Below are 25,049 nucleotides of genomic sequence, written 5' to 3' on the forward strand. Positions count from 1 at the left end.
ACACGTACTGAAAACAGCATCTTGGCATGGTCGGCGCCCCAAATCTCCAGACCTTAGAATCGTGCACAGTAAGAGCCAGCCTCACAGAGACGTGAATCTTAGAGTCACAGTACCCTAGTGTCTTTGAATCATGGTGTTGGGAGGATATTTATAATCATCCTCCAGGCACACCCTGTGAATGTAAACATATGGGGACAGACATGTCCACATGTAATCGTGAGTGTGTGTATGCATGCACACACACGTGCATGCAGACAGAGGGATGCTCAGGCTCCCGTGGTACCTTGCCAGGCTTTGGGCAGAGTTATCTGCTTCCCAGTCCTTTTTCTGCAACAAGCCCACCTCCCAAACCCTAGATCTGGGATGGACAGCCTGCTCTACAGAGGAAGCTCTGTGAATCCTTAAAAGCAGCAGAACTGAACCAGCCATTGCAGGTCCTGGGCTGGGTTTCGAAAGGAGACAGCTCTTTTTCCCAGGAGAAGCAGTTAATGAGCTCGAAACACTGGTCCAAAGTCTGTAGATGCCCAGGCCTCCTTGCTGGAGAAGGAGGGAGCGCCCCAGTGATAGAAGATAAGCAGCTACTTCCAGCTTGGGCATCCCCTGGTTCATGCCAGGGAGTGCTCGGCCCTTGCTTCTGAAAGCTTCCACTAAGCCCACAAAAAGATATTCAATATCTCCTACGTGCCAGGCATTTACTTAGATGCTGGAAAACGGGGGTCAAGGCATAGTCACTCTGCTTGTGGAGCTTAACAATATCGTGAGGGAAAGAGGCATAGGCACACACAAATAAAACAGCAGTGGGTGGTGTGGATGGGTTGCTGGAATTTTAAGCTGGGAAACTTGGTTTTGGTACCTCAGGTCACAAGAAAGCATGTTAGGTTTTGTAAGAAGTCTCGTGATGGAGTTGAGATGAAGGAAGGCTTTCTTGGAAGTTCTCAGGGTGATGGGCAGATGGGGAAGACCCCTGTAGAAGGAAATTCATGGGGGAAGCTGTTGTTGGCATCCAGGGTGGAGGTGGTCGGGCTGGCTGCAGGGAGGAAGAGAGTCAGTGTGAGGCCCTCCAGAGGAGCGCTTGGCTGTCACCAGGATGGCATTCAGACATAGGTCTGTCTAGAAAATTAGCACCATGAGGGCAAGACTTGATCTTGTTGACTGATACGCCCAGCAACAAGTGTGAGCTCATTAAATATTTACAGAATAATAAATAGATTGAGTGTAAGTGGAGGAGCCAAGGAATGAAAATGACCCCAGCCTTTTAAAATTTCTCCAAAAAAATTAAGAAGACAGAGATGTTGCTAGCCAGGAAGAAGACTGCGCCAACCAATACTCAAGGCATTTACACAAACTGATGGCAGGGCCAGGATAACAACTTGCCCTGAGACCGGCAGCTGGGACTGAAGTGACGGGAGGTCCACCTTGTGGCTAACAGGGCTTGGGCTCGTGCAGTGTATTGTGACCTCACTGTCCCGGCTAAGATCGTCGCCCAGGACGTGGACTGTCAGCTCCACTTGACAGATGCAGAAGCGGCATGTGTCTGAGCCACCCAGTGAAGGGCGGTGATGGGGCAGGACCCTGTCCCTGGGCTCCTAGCCTAGTGCTCTTGGTACTATAGATTGTAGGAAACTAACACTTGCCAAATACCTACCCAGTACCAGGTCCTGGGACGGGCACTACGTATGTGTTATTTCATTTCATATATATGTTAATTAAATACGTTAAACACAGCCCATCTTACAGCTGGTAAAACTGAGTGTCAGAGAGCAACTTGCCACCCTGGAGCCAGACAGTCCTGGACTGGATTCCCGCTTAGAAACTGGGTGCCCTTTTTAAGCCTCTGGTCTATAAAATGGGTATTAATTGTGTCATAAGATTGACGTCCGAATTGATTGAGAAAGTAGATGGAAAGTGATTAACGCACTGCTTAAACATTAGCGGTAGAAACAAGCCTTTTGAGGACAGCTTCTTATTACTGAATCCAAGGTTATCAAATTCCAGGAGTGTGATTATCATCAAAATGAGAACATAAAAACTTATAACTGTCACGGATACCATAATATTTACAAAGGACTCATTCAGTATGAAGAATAGATTCAGAAAAAGATCCCACAGGCAGTTAGACAATTTAGAATCAAAAAGTTAAAAAGAAAAAAGTGCAGTAATCACAAGATTGTTTTTATGGGACTGTCCAATCGCCTGATTAGTGAGGAGTCGGGTTGGATTTACCCAGGTCTCACTCCCCGCCCCTCGGCTCCAGTTGTTGGCCTCCCCGAAGGGCTAGGTCTGGTTTCCTGTGCTCACCCAGGAGCCCTCAGCTGGGCCCTCCCATCCAGGGGATCGGGGGGTGCTGGCCTTTAGGGAGGCCGGCTGGTTCACCATGGCTGTTTCCTTGCAGATACAATGAGGTGAAGAAGAAAATGGATCCTGGCTTCCCCAAGCTCATTGCAGACGCCTGGAACGCCATCCCTGATAACCTCGATGCCGTGGTGGACCTGCAGGGTGGTGGTGAGCTGCCCGGGCCTCTGTCCGCTTTCTAGGACTCCCCACCCCCGGCTGGGGCCCCGCTCCTTGCAAGCACACACTCCCTCATTGTGTGGGGTGGCATGCAGATCCCCGGGAAAACAAACCAGCCCCTTCAGCCCAGTGCTGGGAAGACATCCAGACCCCTGACCTCTGCTCATTCAGCTGGCTCCAGGCAATAAGACCCAGAAAGGCCCCTCACAGCTGCAGGGCCTGGAGCCAGGGAGCAGGGAGGGCGGGAGGCCTGCTGGGGGTGAGAAACACGGGCTCTGTGCCCTGGATTCATTCTGGGGTTTGATCCAGGCCCTTTTGGGTTCTGTAGGAGGCCTTGTGACCGCCTCTCATTAGCAGAAGGATGGCTCCGTTTGAGACAGGACAAACTTTGTTACACCCTGCTGCTGATGTGGCAAAGATCTCCCATCAGCTCAAGTTGTCCCTGGTCCCTTGCTGAATAAAATGGCCAGTACCAGTGAGGGATAGAATTTGGAGCTTGGAAACCATATTCCTGAGGAGGCTTCTAGGAGGTCCTAGAAATGAGTCCAGTTTGGTTTTTTAGAGGATATTTCAATTAAATTCCACACAGATGCTTTTTGAGCTCCTATCCTCTGCTAAGCACATGGCCCTGACCTCCAGAGGCTAAAGGTCTTACATGTCCAAGAAAAAGCAGGATACGGTGAGGTGTTAGGTTAAGGATTATCTTCAGAAATAAATGTCTGTTGAACATGTACAACGTGCATGGATTTTAAAGGAAGTAAATGAGATCATCTATGTCAGAAGTAAGAAATTCCGAAGTCCATAGGGTCCAGGCTGGGAGCATAAATGAGTGAAGCAGGCAGAGCAGACAGTAGGGAGTGGTGGGGTCTGCGGAGAACCAGAGAGCGCATGGCTCGTTTTCAGGGGACCGTTGCTTTGCTTCTGATGATCGCTGCCCCACAAGAACAGGGGAGCAGTGTTATTTGATATTCTAGCTCTTTCAAAAGAAAGCGAGAAGCCTGTATTTTCGTATGATATTTCCAGATGTTTACATGTTGGCAACTTACTCAGAATTCAACACAAGACAAAACTGTTAACAAACTTGTGTGAGCTAAATAAAACCCGTCTGTGGGCCTGATGGGACTAGCAGCCTCCTGGAAATAGAAAGTGCCTAGTTTGGTGCTTGGGCTCAGTGGAGTACTGTAATTTATATTAATAATAGCATCTATCATCTCATTTAATCCTCACCACAAGGCCTAAGAGGGGGTATCTTTATCCACATCTTAAAGATGAAGAAGCAGAGACTCAGCTCAGTTCCAAGCTATCTCCCTTCGTTTGGCCTCAGAAGGGTCTTCTGTGATGTAAAAGCTTCTTCCCTATGGCAGGCAGACTCGTAAAGCTTTCAGGAACCTTCCAGGTGCCATGATATCTTCTCTTCTCTTTTCTCATCCCTCTTCTCTTTCTCATCCCAGGTCACAGCTACTTCTTCAAGGGCGCATATTACCTGAAGCTGGAGAACCAAAGTCTGAAGAGCGTGAAGTTCGGAAGCGTCAAATCCGACTGGCTAGGCTGCTGAGCTGGCCCCGCTCCCCCAGGGGCCTGCCTCTCCATCACTTTCTGCACACCGGGCCCTGGGCACCAGGGAAGGACCCGGCTGGGCCTGGCAGCCCTCAGCTAGCTCTGTAGTTAATCAGCATTCTCACCCCAACCTGGTAATTTAAGAATCTGCAGAGTGGCTCTGCCCTATGTTCAAGGAAAGGTGCTGATTGTACCCCTCCCCATGTCCCTCCCCACTCCCATATTTCACCAGCCCTCCAGAGCCACCCCCAAAGAGATGCTTTGATATTCTCAATGCAGCCCTGCCTTGGGCTGCCCTGGTGCTGCCACGCTTCATTCAGGCTCCTCTCCCTCCACAACCATCTGTGGCTTACAGCACCCTAGGATCCAACAGAGACTGTCTCGAGAGGGCACTGGTGGCCCGACAGCCTGGCCTGGCATGGGGCTGAGGGAGAGGGGCATGGCCGGGTGGCCCCCCACCCCAGACACCTGGCCTTCTCACTGCTGGCTGCCTTAGGACTGTCCCTACATTAGCAGTTTGCTTTGGATGCACTTTGTTCTTTTCTTTTGATCTTTTTTCTTTTTCCACTTTGAAACTGCATTTCCTGACAGAAGGGCTCAGGTTGTCTGAAGTCACTGCACGATGCATCTCAGTCCACATAGTGATGGTTCCCTTGTGCGCTCTATTTAGTATGTCCCTCCTCTGTTACTTCCTTCACTGGATGGAGGAAAACCAAGCCATGGCCCCCGCTCAGCCCTCCCCTCCTCTCCCATCAACAGTTCCCCGTGGGAAACATCAACAGTATGAATAAAGACACCAATTGAGTGGCCGTGTGTTTGCTGGCTGTTTTAGCAGAGCCTAGAGCCTAGTGGGGCTCCCGCCCCAGCCAGAAGAAGAAACTTTTAAAGTCTTAAGTCTCTGCTCCCTGCAGGGGACAGGTGACATCTGGAAAGGTCAGAGTTGCCAAAATAAGCAGCAAGATACTCTCGGGGTGGGTGATCTGGAGTCCCTCTGTCCTGTGGAAGGAGCCCTCGAACAGCAGCTTTTCTGTTTAATCGCAAGGCCTTGTTCAAGGTTTCCATACTTCTTGAGTCTCAGATTCTTAATAATTGACAGCAATACACATTCTAATACTAATAACAATGAACACCAGTAATACCGGCTCCATTAACAGAACGCTTGCTGTGTGCCGGGCAATTCACATGCATCACTTTATTTAATCTTTACAGCAACCTGAAGGGGAGAGGCCATTATTACTCAAATTTTATTGATGAGAAAACTGAGGCCTGGAGACAAGTAATTTGCCCACGGTACCGTAGATATCGGGTAACATCCTGAGTCAAGGCCAAAGACGACCTAGAGAAGGAGCTTTAGCCAAAGGGGAGTATCTCCATCAGCCGTATTACCCTCCACCTTCCCCATAGTCCCCTAAGTAAACACAGCTAGGGGAGGAAAGTGTATACTTTCTATTAGTGGGTAAGCTCCTTACCCCTCCTTCCCAGCTGATTGCCCATCCTTAATCCCCTCCTATATAGATAAAAATTCTGGAGCTGCTGCAAAACAAATTAAAGGTCTGGGATTATTTCAGAGGCCCCTTCTGGCTCTGGTAGACTATTGCTTCAGACCTCTCGTGATAAGGCTCTTGGGGAAGGGGACGAGGAGAGGACAGGTCTGTCTGGAGGTAACCTTGGGCCCAGAGTTCTCTTCTATGGCCTGTCCAATGGCTTAGGTCCCTGAGGGCTCTGGAGAGACTGCCTCATGTACTAAAGAGCCACAAGGGTCTGACAGCCTCTACCTGAAGACCTTATGGCTGGGGAAGCTTGTACCATGACCTTAATACATTGTTATTAAGGTTCTCTGTTATACTGAGAATATTCTGCTCCACAACATAATGCCCAGAAGGTGCCATTTCTTGATGCTTTTCTATGAACACTATTCATGCATTATTTTACTTGTTACTACAACCCTGGGGGGTAGGAACTGATCTTTCATTCTGAGATGAGTATGCAAGCTCAGAGAGGTTAAGTGAGTAGCTGAAGGCTGCACAGCTATCTGGTAGGGTTGGAAGAGTCTGTGATTCTGCGGTGGATATGTTGGAAGGAGCAGCTGTCCCAGGACCCAGAGTCAGATCTCAGGGTGCCTCCAGCCTGCTGTGAGCAGCTGATCAGTAAAGATAGGTCATTCACCATCTCCATCTGACTCTCAGGCACTCAGGGCCTGACCAGCAGGTCTCAGGTCGTGGGAACATCCCTTTCCCACCGCAACCCATATAGGTCCATATAGACCCCTGAACTTCCTCAGGATGAAGTGGAAGTTCACTTCCCTTTTTAAAGCCAGGTTCCTCATCCAGCACAGAGGGCAATGAATGGTGTTTTGTCTTTTTTTTAGTAATAGCAGCTCACTTTGCCTTTGAAAAACCATCCCCCCACTGTCAGTCCATATTTTGAGTGGAACAGATTGCATGCCTGGCACCAATTTCTATGTTAGTCAGGACTCTTTCTGCTGTAACTAACTGATAAAACATCCCACTGAAACGGATTTAAGCAAAAACAAAACACACCAGAAGTCAAACTCGCCCTGGATAATTAATGGAATACAGCCCAGGGGTTGCTCCTCACATTGCTGAATTCAGGTTCTGTTTATCTAAGGTGTATCCCCATTTTACAGAAGAGGGTAACGAAGGCTCTTGGAGACAGTAATTTAGTCAACGTCAAAAAGCCAGTGAAAGCGAAAGGAAATTCAGGTCGGCCTGACTCTAAAGCAGGGAACTTTAACTGTCTCTTGGTGGGAAAGCATCGCTCGATAGGAAAAACTGTCACCTCCAAGAGGGCCGAACTATTAATCCCAAGGGGAAGAGCCAGACACCTAAAAGGGTGGGGCTGCGCTCAGAGGGTGGGGCCAGGGTCTGGGCGTGGTCAGAGTCGGAGGGGGCGGGACAAGACCAGGCGGCGGCTGGGTAACATTGGCGCTTGCGTAGAGGCCCCGGAGTCCTGTGCGGCTCAGCTGTGGCGGTGGCGCTGGCTTGTGCGCTCCGGGGTGGGGTTCGCTTCTGTGTGGTCCCGCTCCCGGCTCGGCCATGAACCGGTGCACGGAGGCCGCGGCGGTGGCGGCCTCTGTGCCGGGCGCGGGCGTCTGGAACGCGGGGCTGCGGCCGCCCATGGTGCCCCGCCAGGCGTCCTTCTTCCCGCCGCCAGTGCGCAACCCTTTCGTGCAGCAGACGCGGCTGGGCGCGGCGAGGCGCATCCAGGTGAGGGGCGAGGGTCTGTCCCGGGAGGCAGATTCAGGTGCGAGACGTGAGTCTGATGGAAAAGGCAGGTCCAGGGAAGGGGTGTGGGTCTGAGAAGGGAGGAGGCAGATCCAGGGGAGGGGTGTGGATCTGACAGGCGAGGCGGTTTGAAGGGGCCATGGGCCCGTCAGGGGAGGTTGTTTGAGGGGATGGTGGGTGTGATGGGGAAGTGGTTGAGGGGGGCGTGAGTCTTGGAGGCAAGGCTCTGAGAAAGAAAGAATTGGATATCTGAAAAGGAGGGACTTTTGAAGGGGTCACGAGTCTGCAGGGGGCAGAGATGTGGGGCTGAGAATTGAGGGCGCTTGGAGGATGATCTAGGCGTGAGAAGAGAAGAGTCTGCCAGGAGGGTCCTAAACATGAGGAGACTGAGCAGGCCAGCTGCAGGGGAAGCTTTCCTTACTGAGAAGGGGAAATGGCTCTTGGAGAACTTCAACTTGAGTGTGTGTGAGTGTAGTGGGAGGCCAACCTCCTACAGAAGAGTGGTGAGAAGTTTTTGTTTCTGCCTTAGGGAAGGAGAGGAGTCAGTTTGATTGGGATGGGAAGAGAGGGAGAAGGCAGAGAATCCAGGTCTGGAATTAGAACAAGAAGAAAGGCTGGGATGATCCAGTGGAGCAAGGGCAACAAGGGTGGGAAATCAGAATCTAAGAAAAGGGATGATGTGGGTCAGCTTGAGGTGTTCAGGAGTTTTTGGTCCCAAGTCAGTGTTCATCCGAACAGTTTTCCTAGATTCTAGGATGAGAGGCAGCTCAGACTTTCTTCCACTGTTAAAAATGGCTGTATACGAAAAGGAAGTTTCCTTTCCTTTTCTTTTTCTTGTAAAATGCTGCTTTTACCATTAGCAATTACATTCACTCTTTGGACTTCCTCTTTGGTGAAGTTAGTGATCAGAAAACAAGATAGGCTATGCAGGCTACATTTGTCCTTTGTGTTCTGCATTTTTAAAAAAATGGTTTTAATGTTTTCCTGTTTATCTCACTTTTTTTTTTAACTTTGGATTTGAAATAGTATAATTTTTGCACAGCCTACTTGTTTGCACTGAGACCATTGTTCTCTGTGATGCAGACAGGTTAATGCAGGGCTGAGCAGCATGGGGTGGTGGTTAGAATAATGGTAAATGGGTGGCTGGTTGAAGAAGGATGAGAGAGAGGAAGAGGGAGATGTTGAATGTAGTAATACCGCTTTGTAAAGAAGCTAAATGTTTAACAATTTGACCTTCACGTCTTTTTTAACTTTGAAAATAAATTTTGCAATAATTTTAGTCTTACAGAAAAGTGACAATAGTACAGAGGATTCGCACACCCCTCATCTAGCGTCCCCTAATGTTTTCATCTTATAGAATCAAAGTCCAGTTATCAAAACCAAGACATTCACTTTGGTGTAGTACTGTTAACTAAATGACAGGTTTATTTGGAGTTCATCCGTTTTTCCACTGATGCCCTTTCTCTGTCCCAGGATCCAATCCAGGATCTGACATTACATTTACAGGTTATTTCTGCTTAGTTTCTCCCAATCTGTGACAATTCTTCAGTCTTTACCTGTTTATGTTCACAATTTGACCTTCATGTCTTTTAATGGATAGATGTTCCCTTTGTATCTTAAAGCTTCTGAAACACTTTAATAAATACATTGACTATCATTCAAGATTCATTTTAGTCTGGTTTAGTTAAATCAGTCATATACTTAAAAGCATGTCCATCTGTTTGGCTTCGTATTTTGGAGAAAGGATCAAAGTGGCATTATTTATAAGTATTTACATTGCACCTAGGGTAAATTATTGTTTCCCTTTTTTAAATAGCATTTCTGTTATTGTTTAGAGAGCACTTCCAAATTATTCTGTAAGAGCTATGGTATACCCTATAAGCGCTATATTAACTTAGAATAATGATACATTAAAGGAGGGTTAAAATTAAGTGAGATAATGTATGAAAGAACCTGGTATTGTTTGCCGATCTTAATATTGATAGTTATACTGTTTCTTGTCTGCACATTGTATATAGAACTTAACATTTACCACTTGGATTGGATGGAATAGAATATAGTCACAATATTTTTTAAAAAATTAAAAATCCTTATAGACCAGAGATTTGAAAGTTTTGTTGCAGAAAAATGTGTTACAGCTCAGTGTTATAGCTCAGTGTTACAGCTCAGTTGTGACAGCAACCTGGATCTGGACGAGAGACCAAACAGCGCTCGGAGAGTTGGAGAACTCAGGTTTGTTATGCCAGCAGGCCCAGAGGAGTTAACACTCTGGACCCCGTCTGTAGGTTTACACAGGCTTTTATAGACTGCCAGTTTACACTTTGCAGCATCATATACAAATGAGGTATAATGAAAGTTGACTAATTAGGAAAAAGCTTTGTAGAAATGGACCAATCAGGAGTGAGAGAAATAACCAATCAGGAGTGAAGGAAATAACCAATCAGAAGTGAGCTCAGGGAACCAATAGAATTTTAGGGGTAAGTAAGCCATTTCAGAGGCAAAAAGTGAGATAGAGCCTCTGGGCCAGGGAACCGGATGGTGCTGGCAGGAGAGTAGTGGCCCTGCCTGGGGGGTCCTGCCTGTCTTTTTATGGGGCTCCCCACCTCATTCCCCCTTTCTGATGCTCTCATTAACATCTGTAGTTAGCATCAACCTTTAGAGTGGTGCTCCTTATTCATCATTGGGCTCTTCCTGGTCCAGGGGCCTGTACTGAGTAACTAGTAGCTGTAGCCTTAGTGACTCTATTCGTGAGCTAATGAAACGGGTAATGAGATTAAGGATGCAGGGACCAAACAGCAGTGCTAGAAGGATCATAAGGAGGGGGCCTGCTAGAGGGAGGGGCCAGGAGGCCCAACTCCAGAGGTTATTCCATTGTGCCCAGGAATTTTTCTAATTCCTGGTTTCTGCGTTCAGCTCGAACTCGTAGTTGTTGGGCCACATTTCTGACAATTCCTGATTGATTTACATAGAAACAGCATTCCTCATTTAGGAAGAGACAGAGTCCCCCCTTTTCACTGGTAAGCGAGTCTAAACCCCTCCTGTTCTGTAGGACTACTGCTGCTAGGGAGTCCAACTAGTTTTGTAGAGTCCTTAAGGACTCAGCCACTTGCTTTAAATCTTCAATGACCTCAGCAGATAACTGCTGGTAATAGTAGGATGATGAGGCTATTCCTCCTATTCCTCCTAGGAATAGCCCACTCCAGTTGCTATTCCTAGCCTAATGAGTAGTGGTGTTAACTGGATGGCCCTTTTTGATTGAGTGTGGGTCATCAGGGGTACAGGAAGGCTCTGGTTACTAGGTATTATGTCCATCTGTGGGGCAAGGAAGGTCAATGTGCAAGTACCTGTCCAACTGGCTGGCAGGCACTGGTAGGCATGTGCCCCGCATCCTGGGCTCGGTGTGCACCAGAGTTTGGCAGGCATACAACCATAAACAGTTGTGCAGTTATGGGTTTGGGCACACTGGGCAGTGGCCAGATTTCCTACAGAATGTTCTGTCCCCGAGTTATAGATGCAGTCGGGAGCTGTATGGGCCAACTGTATGTTAACTGACTTGGGACTTACATCTGCGGAGTCTGGGGACCAACCAGGGCAGCCATTAAACTTGGTTAGATCTGAGAGACCTATCGGGCTGGCTACATGCTGGAGGGGGCCGGGACACAGGCAGAGCCAGCAATCACTTGCTAGTTTTGGGTTAGCAGCATCAAGAAGGTGATGGACCTTGCTTAATAAGGGACTTAACTGGGGGTCCTGGTTATAAGGCGTGGACCTAGGTCTATTTTTCTTTTCCCAATCCTTACTAGATCTATAGAAGGGCCCTGAGCGTGTGGGCCGGGGATTTTTTCTGGGAAAGTCCTTGCCAAATGCAATTTGGCGAATGGGTCCCATTGGAACCCCCGCCATTGAAAGAGATATGTCAACAACTACTTTTACAAGCAGAAGAAGGGTTTGGGGTTTCATTTTTTCTAACAGGGAGGTATGGTTCCTATAGCAGACACTGACTGACCATTAGGCTTTCTATTGTAGAGAGAGTACAGCTAGTATTAGTTTCTGGCCTATGTTCCAATCCTGGGGTGCAGTGGCTATCAGTCCTACAGCTAGCAATATAGTAACAATACTCATTAATAAAGTAAGGGCAGCAGTTCATTTTATGTCTTGATTGGTGGTTCCTCAGGCTTCCGCTGTGCATTGACTAGCCAGCTTCCAGGTGTGGCTAGAGCAAGGCTTGGTGCTCTCTGGCAGGTGAGGCGGGAGTCTCTGGTCCCGATTTCAGGTGGTTCCTCGAGGTCCTGGTTGATTTACCAGACGTTCTCGTCTCGCGGTGGTGCTTATCTCTTTACTCTGGTATGATGAATCCACGGGGCGATACCTGCAACTTTAAGAGCTGTTGGGATGGTTAGTATAACTGGGTAGGGGCCCCTCCAAGTAGGTTCAAGGGGCTCCTTTTTCCAATCTTTTACCCTGACTTAATCTCCCGGCTCATATGGGTGTAACATTGTTCCCAGTGAGACTGGGATCCTGTCAGTTACCCACCTATGGACTTTTTGCATAGTTTTTTCGAGACCCTGCATTTGCTTATGAAGTTCTAAGCTTCCCACCTCTCTAACTTTTTCTCCTAGTAACATCAGGGGAGGGGGCTTCCCCTATAAGATTTCAAAAGGGGAGAATCCCGTCTTGAACCAAGGGGCATAGAGTACCCACCGGAGAGCCAGGGGCAGTGTCAGTCCAAGGTAGTTGAGTTTCTCGACCGAGCTTTATCATATCCTTTTTTAGGGTCCGCCCATGCTCTCTATCCTCCCTGATCGCCGAGGCCCGTAGGCCTCATGTAGATTCCAGCAGATGTTTAGTGTTTTTGCCACTTCTTGTACTATTTCCACCACGAATGCAGGTCCATTGTCTGACCCTATGGTTAATGGCATCCCGAATCTGGGAATAATGTAATAAAGGCCTCACTCAGAGACTTCTCTTGTTTCCTCAGTCCGTGTTGGGTATGCTTTTACCCATCCTGAAAAGGTGCAGATAAAAACCAGCAAATAGTTGTATCTTCTGCTGGGCCCCATTTCTGCAAAGCCCATTTCCATATCTTTAAAAGGAGCCTGGCCACAGCACTGGATTTCTCTTGGTCCAGTTGACCCCCATTGTGCGTTATTCTGAGCACATCTGAGGCAGCGCTCTGAGACTGAGGCACAGAGGGATGGAAGTTGAGGGATCAGACAGTACTGCTCCAGCAGGGCCTCTAAGGCAGTCTTTCCCAGGTGGGTGAGCTCATGTTGCTGAAGGACCACCTGATGGGCTAATCGTTCAGGTATATATATCCGTTTGTCAGGCGTTACCCACCATCCTTCCTTTCCGCTGGTTCCTCCTTTAGTTTTGGCCCATGAATTTTCCTTGTGGCTGTATGCTGGAGATGTTGGCAGCAGTTTGGGTGCTGGTCGAACCTTTGGGAGGGCCCGATTCACTTGCCACTTTGTGCATAGCCTGATCTGCTAGTTGGTTTCTTCTGTTTATGGGGTCATTTCCTTTTACGACGTCCTTTATAGTGGATATTTGACATGTTTGTGGGCTCCCAAATTGCCTCTCACTGTAGTACATGGGGGACTTGTCTGGCTTTTGCAGCACAGTGGTCGTAGACATGTTGGTTGGTTTCTTTGCCCCGGCTCGCAACCCATGTAGGGGGGCTCTCCGTTAACTCCTCAGAGCCTCCCGTTCGGCTTGGGAGTTAGTGTTCCATTCTGGTCTTGTGTCTGGGGCTGCATTCCGGGCCCATTCCTCCACATCCGTGGTTCCCTCTGGGGCCTGCTCTTATAGCCATTTTCTAGTTTCTGTTATGATCTGCTTTCTTTCTTTAGTATTGAAGAGTGTCAGGAGCAGCTACTGAATGTCATCCCAAGTCGGCTGGTGGTCTGGAAGATGGACTCTAGGAGGTCAATCATGGCCTGGGATTTTTCCAAATATGGCCAAGTGTGGTGTCACCAGTTTAGGAGATCCGTTGTATTGAAAGGCTGGTAGTACAGGATGGAGTGGCCGGGCTGTACGGGGTCATCATGGTTAACTTGTTGGGGCTCTTGAGTCTCCCGGAGAGGCATCCGGAGGGTGGCCGCTGGCTGGGCGGCCTGCAGGGCCGAACAGAGTTTCCTACCCTTGGGCTCTTGGCTGTTAACATGTTGGGGCCCTTGGGTTTCCCAGAGAGGCATCTGGAGGGTGGCCACTGGCTGGGCAGCCTGCAGGGCCAAACAGAGTTCCCACCCCTTGGCACCCAGCTCAGAGCCCGGGGCCACCGTGGCAGTACAGGCGGTGGTGGACCGTCCAGTAGAGGCAGCTGTGGTGGAGCCGCAGAAGCAGGAGGAACATTTGACAGGGGTAGCATTGGCAGTTCTTCAGGGTTGCCCTGAAGAACTGGCCTCATTGTGTCTTTTTCCATCTTTAATGCCAGAACCATGAGGATCTTATATGGTCCTTGACCATTTGTGTAGACCTGGACCCACGGGGCAAGGTTTGGGCGATCATTAGCTTAGAATCAATATACGGGAATTGGTCACGGTGCCCTGCGAGCATGGTGATTATACAGTATATGCCCCCTGCAGCTGACAGGTCGAGTGTACCTTCCGGGGGCCATCCCACTCCAAAGGTGGGCCACAATGACTCGCACAACATGCGCAATTTTTTTGGTGTCAACTTAATTCGATAGTTTCCTGAGAAACCCTTTTTGAAATTTTTAATCATGCCGTCCAGAACTGCCAGCTTTGATTCTCAGGATCCCATTACTGTTAGTTGACAGATTTTATGGCCTACAGGTATGGGTCTGCTTCTGGCACTGAGGACTGTGACCCTAGTATCTTATTCCCACTCCTCAAAACAGTGGAGTTCTCAAAAAGCTGGCTGTCTCACTGGGCCTAACATCTATCTGCTTGGCTGCAAGTGCTGCCGATGAGTTCGGGTTTCCACATTAGGCAGGTAACCCTGAGGCTCCCTCAGGCCTGGATGAGCTCTAGGGTTCCCTGTATAAAGTTTTTATAGCCTGAATTGACAAAATATGAGGCCAGGATGGCTGGCCAGTGGCAGACTAAATGAACCAAAATAAGGGGGACCTCAAAAGAGAGTTCCAGCCAGTGCTGTGTTGGCTCCCTCTGGCTCAGGTCTTGTGGTCTTAATTTTAGACTGAGGAGTATATTGAGGCTGATAATAAATTAATTGTGACAGGATATTCCAGGGGACTGGTGACAAGGTTGTGTCTGAAACTCTTTAACGTAGTCTCATCTTAGTCCCTAAGGGCACAGGGGTCATTTATTCATAAGCTGTTCTATGTCCCTTTCCCTCCCATATAGCCACCCTGTGCCGGTGTCGCAAACAAGACAAAGGGAGGGTTTTTGCTGCATCCACCTGGCTACTCCCCTCGCAGAGAGAAAGGTGCCTCTTAGCTTTGGCTGGTCAATATAAACCACTGACTCCGACTGATACCCCAAGGGGCCGATACCGCCACGAGCCACTTGAGGTCACCACGGAACCGCAGGTTGGGACTCACTCAAACTCCGTAGCAGAATGCCGTGGGGCTACAAACTCGAACCTGATCACATACTTTTCAGGCTGCACACAAACACACAGAAATTATTTGCACATTCCCCTCCCTATCACCTGTGCGTCCCTAATCTAACCTGATCTCCCCGTCCAGACTACCGTCAGGCGGGGAGCCTGGAGGAGGTGATCAGTCTCCTCTTCTGTCCACTTGGACACAATCTGATTACCCTAACCTAAATATGGACACTTCCCGGGGCTCCTACCTTGTTCGGCTGTGTTGCTTGGTGAGTTGGTCCGTCCCTACACTGAGTCTGGTTGGGGCACAGCCGACCACAGGACTGAATCACCTCCGCAAATGATGACCCAGAATACTGTCGGGTGGTGCGCCTCCTCATTTGCTTTCGGAGCTCCCAACTTCCAGGCGGTTACTCCACTGCCCCGGCAGCTCAAGGGGCTGGCGTGGTTGGAATCTCTCTGGGGCCTCCAGAAATGTTGCAGAAAAATATGTTACAGCTCAGTGTTATAGCCCGGTATTACAGCTCAGTTGTGACAGCAACCTGGATCCAGGCGAGAGACCAAGCAGCACTCGGAGAGTTGGAGAATTCAGGTTTATTATGCCAGCAGGCCCAGAGGAGTTAACACGCTAAGCTCTGGATCCTGTCTGTAGGTTTACACAGGCTTTTATAGGCTGCCAGTTTACACTTTGCAACATCATATGCAAATGAGGTATAAGGAAAGTTGACTAATTAGGAACAAGCTTTGTAGGAATGGACCAATCAGGAGTGAGGGAAGTGGACCAATCAGGAGTGAGCTCCATGCAAATGAAGTACTACAAATGGGCCAATCAGAAGTTAGGGAAATGGACCAATCAGGAGTGAGAGAAATAACCAATCAGGAGTGAAGGAAATAACCAATCAGAAGTGAGCTCTGGGAACCAATAGAATTTTAGGGGTAAGTAAGCCGTTTCAGAGGCAAAGAGTAAGCTAGAGCCTCTGGGCCAGGGAATCAGATGGTGCTGGCAGGAGTGTAGTGGCCCTGCCTAGGGGTCCTGCCTGTCTTTTTATGGGGCTTCCCACCTCTGTTTAAGTATTGTCTGTTTTGTCTAGTTTAAAAGATTGATATACTTTCTTTTAAGTATGACTCATTATAATTAATTCAGATTAAATTTAATCTTAAATGGTGATCAGCATCTTGCTTGAGGAGTATTATCACATTTTGCATCTCATCACAGCGCTTAGCTTTACTCTTCCCCTTCTCTTTTTTTGACTATTTAAGGGTCTGCATGGGAAAAATTAGCTTGGATTTTATTTCCTCAATTGAAATGAGCGTTTGGTTGTAATTGTAGAGTCATTTACCATACCAGAATTATTTGTGTGCCAGGCACAATGCTGATCTCTGGAGATATAGCAGTGAACAAGAAGAAGGACCCCGCCTATCTAAAGCTTATATTTCACTGAAAAAGTTAAACAGGCAAGTACAGAAATATATAAATCTGTGTTTTAGTAAGCGCTATGAAGAAAATCCAGAGAGGAAAATAATTCCAATAAGAGTGTTGGAAGAAGGCCATCCTACAGAGATGACATATTACCAAATGGAAATAGGATGGCTAAGCCTCTTAATTTGTCAAATAATTACTCAAAATTGATTTATAGTTAAGTGCTATTATTTGTCACAAACCTAGAAATGACACAGGAAAAAAAAGTTGCCCAATATTTGACAGCTTAATTAAAACCCATATTAGCTTCTCATTGTGAATGTCTTAGTTAGTTAGTCAGTTAGTTATTTTTAAACAGAGGTACTGGGGATTGAATGCGGGACTTCATGTATGCTAAGCATGCACTCTACCACTGAGCTATACCCTACCCCCACATCATGTTAGTCTTTTTTTGTTTTGTTTTGTTTTGTTTGGTGAATGTAAGTCGTATATAAATATGCTCTCACCTCATTCCAGCTCTATCTCCAGGGTCTATGCCCATGATCCTTTCTTGCAGTCAATATTTCTTGGTCATTTGCAAAGTTGTCTTTATTTGCCCTACCTTAGAGATCACCCACTGCAAATAGTCTTTTCTCCAGGGGTGTTTGTCAAAAACAATCAGAGGTGACTGCTTAACATCACAGCTGCCTTGGCAATGAATAATGATTGGGGCAAACAATAACCAAAAAGCTTATAGGACAAAGCTAGGAAATGAGATGTCCGTAGTGGACTTTGTAAAGCTTTTTCATATTCCTGAGAATCTAGCAGGCTATCCACAAGTATAGGTCTGCATACTTGCCCCAGGCTATGCACAAACACTGTTGTTCAACAAACAGTGTTGTGAGAAATTAACACAGATTTACATAAAATGAAGAGATATACCATGTTTATAAGTTGGAAGAATCAATATTATTAAGATGATAGTTCTTCCCAAATTGATCTATAGATTCATTGAAATCTCATTAAAAATCCCAACAAGGCTTTTTTGTTTGTGTAGAAACTGACAGATTATTTTTGGAATTTATGTGGAAATGCAAAGGATCTAAATTAGCCCCCAAAAAGTTTGAGGATATATACTTGATTTCAAGAGTTACTACAAAGCTACAGCAATTGAGTCAGTGGAGTATAGACAGAAGGACAGATGAATAGATCAAATTGAGTCAGTGGAGTATTGACAGAATGACAGATGAATAGATCAACAGAACAGAATAGAGAGCCCACACATATATATTCAATTGATTTTTGACAAAGTTGCCAAGAAAATTTATTGGGGAATGTCAAGTTTTTTCAACAAATGATGCTGGAACAACTAGATATATTTATGGATAAAAATGAGCCTTGATCCCTGCTGCACACCACACAAAGAAAATCATTTAAGATGGATCATAGACTGAAATGTAAAAGCAAAACCCATACATCTTCTAGAAGAACAAGAAAATATAAAATATCTTCATGATCTTGAGATAGGTGAAAATTTCTTAGAAAGGACACAGAAAAGAACTAAACAGAAAATAAAAATTGATAAATTCATCTTCATCAGAATTGGACTCCTTATCAAAAGATACCATTAAGAAAATGAAAAGGCAGCAGGGGGTGGGAAGGGACAGACTGGGATTTCAAAATGTAGACTAGATAAACAAGATTATACTGTATAGCACAGGGAAATATATACAAGATCTTATGGTAGCTCACAGAGAAAAAAAGTGACAATGAATTATATATACATTCATGTATAACTGAAAAATTGTGCTCTACACTGAAATTTGACACAACATTGTAAAATGATTATAAATCAATAAAAAATGTTAAAAAAAAATGAAAAGGCAAGCTGTGGGATGGGAGAAAATATTTTCATTACATATATTGACAAAGGACCTATATACATAACATATAAAGAACACCTACAAATTGATAAGAAAAGGACTAACAATCCAGTAAAAATGGGCCAAAGACATGAATAGACAGTTAGGTTCAAGGGATGGTCAATAAGCACATGAAAAATGGTGCTCAACATCATTGTTCATCAAGGAAGCATGAATTAAAACCACAATGAGGTATCATTTTACACCCACTACAATGGCTACAAAGACGGACAACGCTGAATATTGATGAAGATGCGAAGCAACAAGAACTATCGTACTTTGTTGGTGGAGATATGAAATGACACAACCACTTTTGAAAACAGTTTGGCAGATTCTTTAAGCATATCCTGTTCCAACAGGATCACTCTTCATGAAATGAACATGTATGTCCACACAGAGACTTGAACAGTAGTGTTTACTCATGATAGCTAAACACATAATAGGCTAAATGTCCCTGAACAGATAAATGGGTAGATTAATTGTGATATATTCATACAATGGAGTATTACTCTGCAGGTGAAAAGAACCACACTGCTGATATATATGACAACCTGGTTGAGTCTCAAAAATATGAAGTGAAAGAAGCCAGACATAAAAGAGTACATACTATGTAATTTCATTTATATGTAAATATAAAACAGGCAAAAACTATAGTGAAAGAAAGACCGTCAGTGGTTGCTTTACACTGAGGATGTATTAATTGCAAAGAGGCACAAGGGAACTTTTTTGGGTGATGGAAATGATCTACATCTTGATTATGGTGGTGTCTGAATAGGGTTGTACATTTGAAAAAAACTTATCTCTACTTAAAATAGGTATATTTTATTTTATGTAAATTATACCTTAATAAAGTTGATTTTTAAAAAAAGATTACAAACACCAAATGTCAACAAGGATGTACAGTGACTAAAATTCTCATGCACTGCCAGTCACACTTTAAACTGATACAACCACTTTGGAAAACTATTTGGCAGTTTCTTAAAAAGTTAAACCACATCTTTGACCCAGCAATTTCACTCCTGGGTATTTACCTATGAGAAATGAAAGAACTATCCCCAAAAAGGCTTATATAGGAATGTCTGTAGTGGCTTTATTCGTAATAGCCCACAAGTGGAAACAACCCAAATGTTCATCAACAGGAGAATAAACAAATTATCATATGGTCATATAGTGGGATAATACTCTGTAGTCAGAAAGAATGACTTAACTGATACTGAAAGCAACATAGTCGAATTTCAAAAATATTGTGGTAAGTGGGAGAAGTGCTACACACAAGAATGCATGATGTGCGATCCCATTTATATGACACTCAGGAGCATGCAGAACTAATCTATGGTGATAGACATCCAGCATTGGTTGCCTAAGAGGGTAGGAACTGACTGGAAGAGGTACGGGGTGACTTTCTGGGTGGCGGATGTGTTCTGCATCTTGATTGGAATGATGGTTACAACAGTATACATTTATCAAAGCTCATTGAATTATACACTTAAGATCTGTACATTTCCTTGTATATAATTTTTACTTCAAACACACACGCACGCAAGTAATTTGACTGAGATCTGATAACTAGAACGTTTTTGGCATTTCTCGCAAGTTATTTAATGATGCTCAGATTCACATTAAAGGCCAGTAGAGAGAAGAAGGGAAGCACTGTTTGAGTAGTGTAATTGGCAAAAAAAAAAAAAAAAGACATGGGTAGTTTATTTCACTTAAAAAGTATTATAGGTTAGCATTAAGAACAAGAGCTTTGTAACCAAATGTGGTGCAAATTCTGGTTCTGCCACGTACTAACTGTGTGATCTTAAGCAGTCTAACTTAATTCCCTCGGTGCCTTTCTTGTATGTAAAACAGCTTAAGGTTGTAAGACTCAGATAAGTTCCTACGTGCCAAGAGCTTATAGTGCCTGGTACACAGTAAGCATGTATTATTTGCTATTCTTCCTGATTTAGTTCTCATTTATTTTTTATTATTTATTTTATATTTCCTCCCCCATCTCATTATTATTAATTATAAAGGGCTGGCAGCTATATAAAATAATACATTTACTTTTTCACGCCCTAATGCCTTTATTAATATTCATCCTACTTAGGACTCTCAAAAAGCTGTCTCCCCTTCTTACCTTGCTAGCTTCTGCTTGCTTCTGAAAGCAGGACGTTTCAGCTTCGACTCCTCTAGGAAGCCTCCCTGACTGCTGAGTCAGACACACCTTTTACTTGTTCCCTCAGCAGCCTCTGTTCACATTCATTAATATACAGATCAAGTAGTCTTTTTCTTTTCTTTTTTTTTTTTTTAGACCTATCTCTCCACGTTTAATAGCTACTTAGTGTTCCATTGCAGGGATGTATCTTATTTACCTCTAGCTGTCTAATTAGATTGTTTCCAGCTTTTCAGCATCATAAACAACACTTAGAACATCTTTATAAATTCACCTTTGTCCAGTGTTTGATCATTTTCTTTTCATTTTTCAAATAGTCTTAAAGTATTTGGTTTTCTTCCCTGTTTCTTTTGCCACATAGTAGGCTTTATGAGGTCAGATATAACTTCGTAGTTTTCTTTGTACTTGGATCCTTGTCTGGTGCAGGGTAACGTGCAGTTCATCTTGGAGTGCAGGCATGAGCAGCTTAAAACTTTCCTCTTACAAGTTTCTGTTTGGTAACTACAGCATTCAAATAATGTCATCTGTTTTTTTTTTAATCAACTTTTACTTTTAGATTTTCTTCCTTGGAATTATCCTGCTTCCAATTCGTGTCCTATTGATTGCATTCACTTTGTTACTGGCATGGCCCTTTGCGGCCATTTCAACAGCATGCTGTCCTGAAAAGCTGACCCACCCAATAGCTGGTTGGAGGAGGTAAGAAATAACTATTTTGGAATGTCACTGTTAGAGACTACATCACTATAGATCAAAAATAGGAGATATGGGAATTCTGTGAAGGGATGAGCTTTTTACCTTTACAGAGATAGAGATCTCAGCTCTAAACTACAGGGCAAGGAGAGACCAGTCATTTCCCTGTGCCCTCTGGAAAAGTACTTTGGCTTTCTGTGTCTCACTTCTCCTTACTGTGAAATAAATTTAGAGAAACTTCCTCAGGAGCTAGTTACTTAATAGCTCTTCCCTATATTATTATAAGCATGTTGAGAGAGTTAGGTAGGAGGCCCATTTTTTAAAGCTCTCATGAGAAGTCTTACAGAAAACACACGTATTTTTCATGAAAAGCTATATGCTTATTCACGTGCGGAGATGTCCACCATGTGTTTCCATTTCTAGGATTATGTTTTTGCTTCTCTGCTCAGTTGAGTTTATCATGGACAGAGACCGGATCTTCTGTGTCTTGTGTGTCCAGCACAGTTCTTGGGACAGTTCGATGAATTAACTCTTCTGTAATGACAGATTCTTTTTAAAGCGTAAACAGTTAGATGTCTGGAATTAAGTGCATCTCTGTTCCAGGGAAGGGGGATGGTGAATTTGCTTTTTAAGATTCTTGATGTCTGTGGGCTGTAATGATATAGGTAACAAGGCTTACTTTTAAAATTTTGTTCCTGAAGTAACTCTGAGGACAATTTCAGGGCTCAGAAAGTGTTTTGGGAGATCGTGGCATCTTTGTTACACCAATATAGATTTCCAAGGTCACTCCTTTAAGGGCAATACTGATTTGGATTTCTCAGTGGAGGATGTGTGTTGAAAATTCATTTTTATTTCTTTATAGTCAAGAATAATTGAGCCACTTACTAGCCATGTGTCCTTGGGAAAATTGCTTCTCTGGGCCTCAGTTTTCTTGTCTGTAAAATGGGGAGAGTAATAAATGCTAGCTGTTTCATAAAGTCAGGCTAAGAATTAAAGAAATTAATATATTTAAATTACTTAGAATAGTGCTTGGTGGAAAGAGCTCCACTAACCTGTTAGCTGTTCTTCTTAGCTCATATTTTAAAATGAAGTATTCTGACCTGTTTTGGTTTTTGCATCGTGCTCTAGAGAAAAACCCTGCTGTTAGCCACAGTTGGCAAAGCTAATTATGTCTTTTTTTGTTATTTATTTCCAAAGGAAAATTACTCAGCCAGCTTTGACGTTTCTAGGTCGTGCCCTGTTCTTTTCAATGGGATTTAGAGTTACCGTGAAAGGCAAGATCGCAAGTCCTGAGGAAGCACCGGTTTTTGTCGTCGCCCCGCATTCAACTTTCTTCGATGGAATTGCCTGTGTCGTCGCTGGGTTACCTTCCATGGTATCGCGACAAGAGAACATGGAGGTGCCGCTGATTGGCCGTAAGTACTTTGCAAGATAACAAAGATGAAATATGTTCATGCCTTATATTTAGAATATCATGTATAGTTTATTGGTGTAGACTTCTTAAGATCTTTAAAATAATAAAACACTTCAAACATACTTCCTTGCTTTTAATGAGGGACTATTATCAAAAGAATGAACTTATGAAAAAAGATTAAAGGCTTCCCTATCTGTACCCTTATCATCCTTTTAAAATCTTATCCTGTCACTGTACCATCACTTCTGTCTGCTCTTAAATAAAACCAGAAAGAACAGGTTTTAAATACCAAACATGGTAGATTTTTGGGGGAGAGAGAATTTAATTGAAGACCTTGTGAAAGCTCTGGTTACATGCTATTTCAGTGAATTTCTCTTCGGGGTATTAGGCTGATAAATGCACTAAGTCTTTTCTCCTAATTCTGTTTTCTTCCTTATTGCCCCCAAACCTCCACGGGGGACCAGTGTGTAACTTTGAAAATTATCATGCGGAACAATAAATGCTTCCTGCTGTAAAAGATAATGAAACAAGTGAAATTTTTTTCCACCAGATGCTTTGCTGTCTCTCCAGAGGATTAGTCTCCAAGTAACAGCTCCTAGTTGTTCCAAGGTTATTGCCAAGCACCAAGTGATGAGAAAGTGGGTGTGAAAATTGCCTCATGTTGCCTTGGTGGAGTAATAGTAGTTCTTAGAGCTTTGTCATTCAGTTGAGAAAGACTCACTCACTCTCTCTCTTTTTTTTTAGGGTAACCACCTTACTTTGTGTAATATGACACTTTCCTGAAAAGTGGTTTAGCAATAGATTTTTGGTAAATTGAGGTTTATGTTGCATGTGCTGGGAAGCTAACTACTTAGAAGATTATTGCACTGAAAATTTTAGTGAGATAACTAATAATTGCCCCCTACCCGTATGTCCTGTGACTTCACGTAATCAGTTTGCAGGATATTCCCAAAATAAAGCAAGATAATCTTTTAGTATATTCCAAACATTTAAAGTCAGTTGAGGAAGAAGTCTTTTAAGGAGAAAATTGCATTTGTTGCTTTTCAGATTCCTGCTGCTAATTTCTGTTAAATCGATGAAATATATTTAGGTATAGATATCTACCAGTCATTTTGAAACTGGAAGCTAAATTCTAATAAACTTTGAATTAGAGGTTTTTTTTTAAAGTTATTCTCTTTGATTTGCTGTCATTTTAACTTTCCATAAAATTTGTTTTATAATTTATCTGGTATCATTGCTGTAGTAGGCTTTAGCCAAAAAAATGACTTGGTTGTGACTTTTCATTTGTTTTAAAGGTCTGTTGCGGGCTTTGCAACCAGTTTTGGTGTCCCGTGTAGATCCAGATTCTCGAAAAAACACAATAAATGAAATAATAAGGAGGGCCACATCAGGAGGAGAATGGCCCCAGGTAAAACGCAGTAGATATTTATTTAAGTATATTGAGAGTTTTATTTATTGTACGTTTGTATACACACTAATTTGTATCCACAGATAACAATGGGACAGGGAGCAGTCTTTGCTAGATGTCTTTAACATAATAGAAGCAGAATAAATGAGTATTAAGAAATCCTCTTCCCCATAAAATATTCTGTGGAATTGAATGTATCATTCTTTTTTATACTCCAGACTCTTTGAACTGGTTTTTACTTTGTCATAAAAAGTGCTTCTCTACCTCTGAATGTATTTACTGTTTTACAGAGGAGATACTGGAGCTGAGTTATCCTCCACAGTATGGTGGGTTTATTGAAAGTGGTGAAGATCTTTAATCTTTATCGGAAGTATATCTAGATTGTGCATATCTAGATTGTGCTTTGTAGGTTCAGAGAGCGTATCAGAATCACCTGTAGAACTTTTTCAAATTTTCCTGTCCTACCACCTCCTTCCCCTGGAATGCTGTTTGAAGGTGTGGAAGAGGGGCAGCACTGATTGCATAAAGAGAGACTCATGAGTGATGCTGATAAGTGTCCCTCTACTTTGCCCAGGACTTTGCTCATGGTCCTGCAGGGACCTCGCCACCCATGATGATGGGTAGATGTTAAAGTACAGAGATGAGTATGATCACCCAGGAGGTTTTAGAAACCAGGGCATGTGCGGAATGATTTAAAAAGTGACTGGGAAGAAATGGCATTTGGAATAAGGGTTTGATTTTGTTCTTTGGACCCAAGAAATAGATCTAGGACTGGTAGATGAAAGTAAACAAGTAGATTTAAGTTCATTTTGCTCATCTCAAGGAACTTTCTCTCCAGAAGAAGAGCGGTCTGACTTGGAATCTCTTTATGAAATTTTCAGGCATTGGCTAAGCAACCAACTGGGGGGATATTGTAGAAAGAATTCAAGCGATAGAGCAACTACATGACTTTTCATGCCCTTTCCAGCTCTTGAGATTACGACTTACTCTATATTAATTTACTGTTCATAGTATAGCTGTAGAGTATCCACTGAATGAATCTTATTTAATATTGTATCCAATTGTGATAGGGAACCTTTTTTTTTTAATTGAAGGATGGAATTGCACCTATTCCTAATTTTTATTTTGCAAATAATTTATGGTGGCAACATAGCCTAATAATGTTTTCCCTCTCTAATTATTATAAAATGCCCATTACTAACTGCAATGAGTGGGAGG

The 25,049-nt window shown here is 44.1% G+C and overlaps 2 protein-coding genes across 3 annotated transcripts in view; both read left to right on the forward strand.

The window, feature by feature from the left end:
- The window catches only part of MMP2 (matrix metallopeptidase 2), a 35,119-nt gene extending 19,311 nt beyond the window's left edge, over window positions 1-15,808 (forward strand). Inside the window, exons 12-15 of one of the 2 annotated variants that reach the window (XM_032486336.1) lie at window positions 2,393-2,502; window positions 3,963-4,024; window positions 13,905-13,911; window positions 15,798-15,808. In XM_032486336.1, coding sequence (XP_032342227.1) covers window positions 2,393-2,502; window positions 3,963-4,024; window positions 13,905-13,911; window positions 15,798-15,799 — 181 coding nt within the window. In that variant the 3' untranslated portion in view covers window positions 15,800-15,808. Of the gene's footprint in view, window positions 1-2,392; window positions 2,503-3,962; window positions 4,878-13,904; window positions 13,912-15,797 lie in introns of those variants that run through there. The other variant, XM_032486335.1, reaches the window with a different exon arrangement.
- LPCAT2 (lysophosphatidylcholine acyltransferase 2) overlaps window positions 6,990-25,049 on the forward strand; it is a 66,746-nt gene continuing 48,686 nt past the window's right edge. The window contains exons 1-4 of the mRNA XM_032486338.1: window positions 6,990-7,295; window positions 20,876-21,015; window positions 22,207-22,424; window positions 23,719-23,831. Of these exons, the coding sequence (XP_032342229.1) occupies window positions 7,125-7,295; window positions 20,876-21,015; window positions 22,207-22,424; window positions 23,719-23,831 (642 nt within the window). The 5' untranslated portion in view covers window positions 6,990-7,124. The remainder of the gene's footprint in view (window positions 7,296-20,875; window positions 21,016-22,206; window positions 22,425-23,718; window positions 23,832-25,049) is intronic.

Source organism: Camelus ferus, chromosome 9 (genome assembly GCF_009834535.1).
Source record: "Camelus ferus isolate YT-003-E chromosome 9, BCGSAC_Cfer_1.0, whole genome shotgun sequence".
Classification (NCBI taxonomy): Eukaryota; Metazoa; Chordata; class Mammalia; order Artiodactyla; family Camelidae; genus Camelus; species Camelus ferus.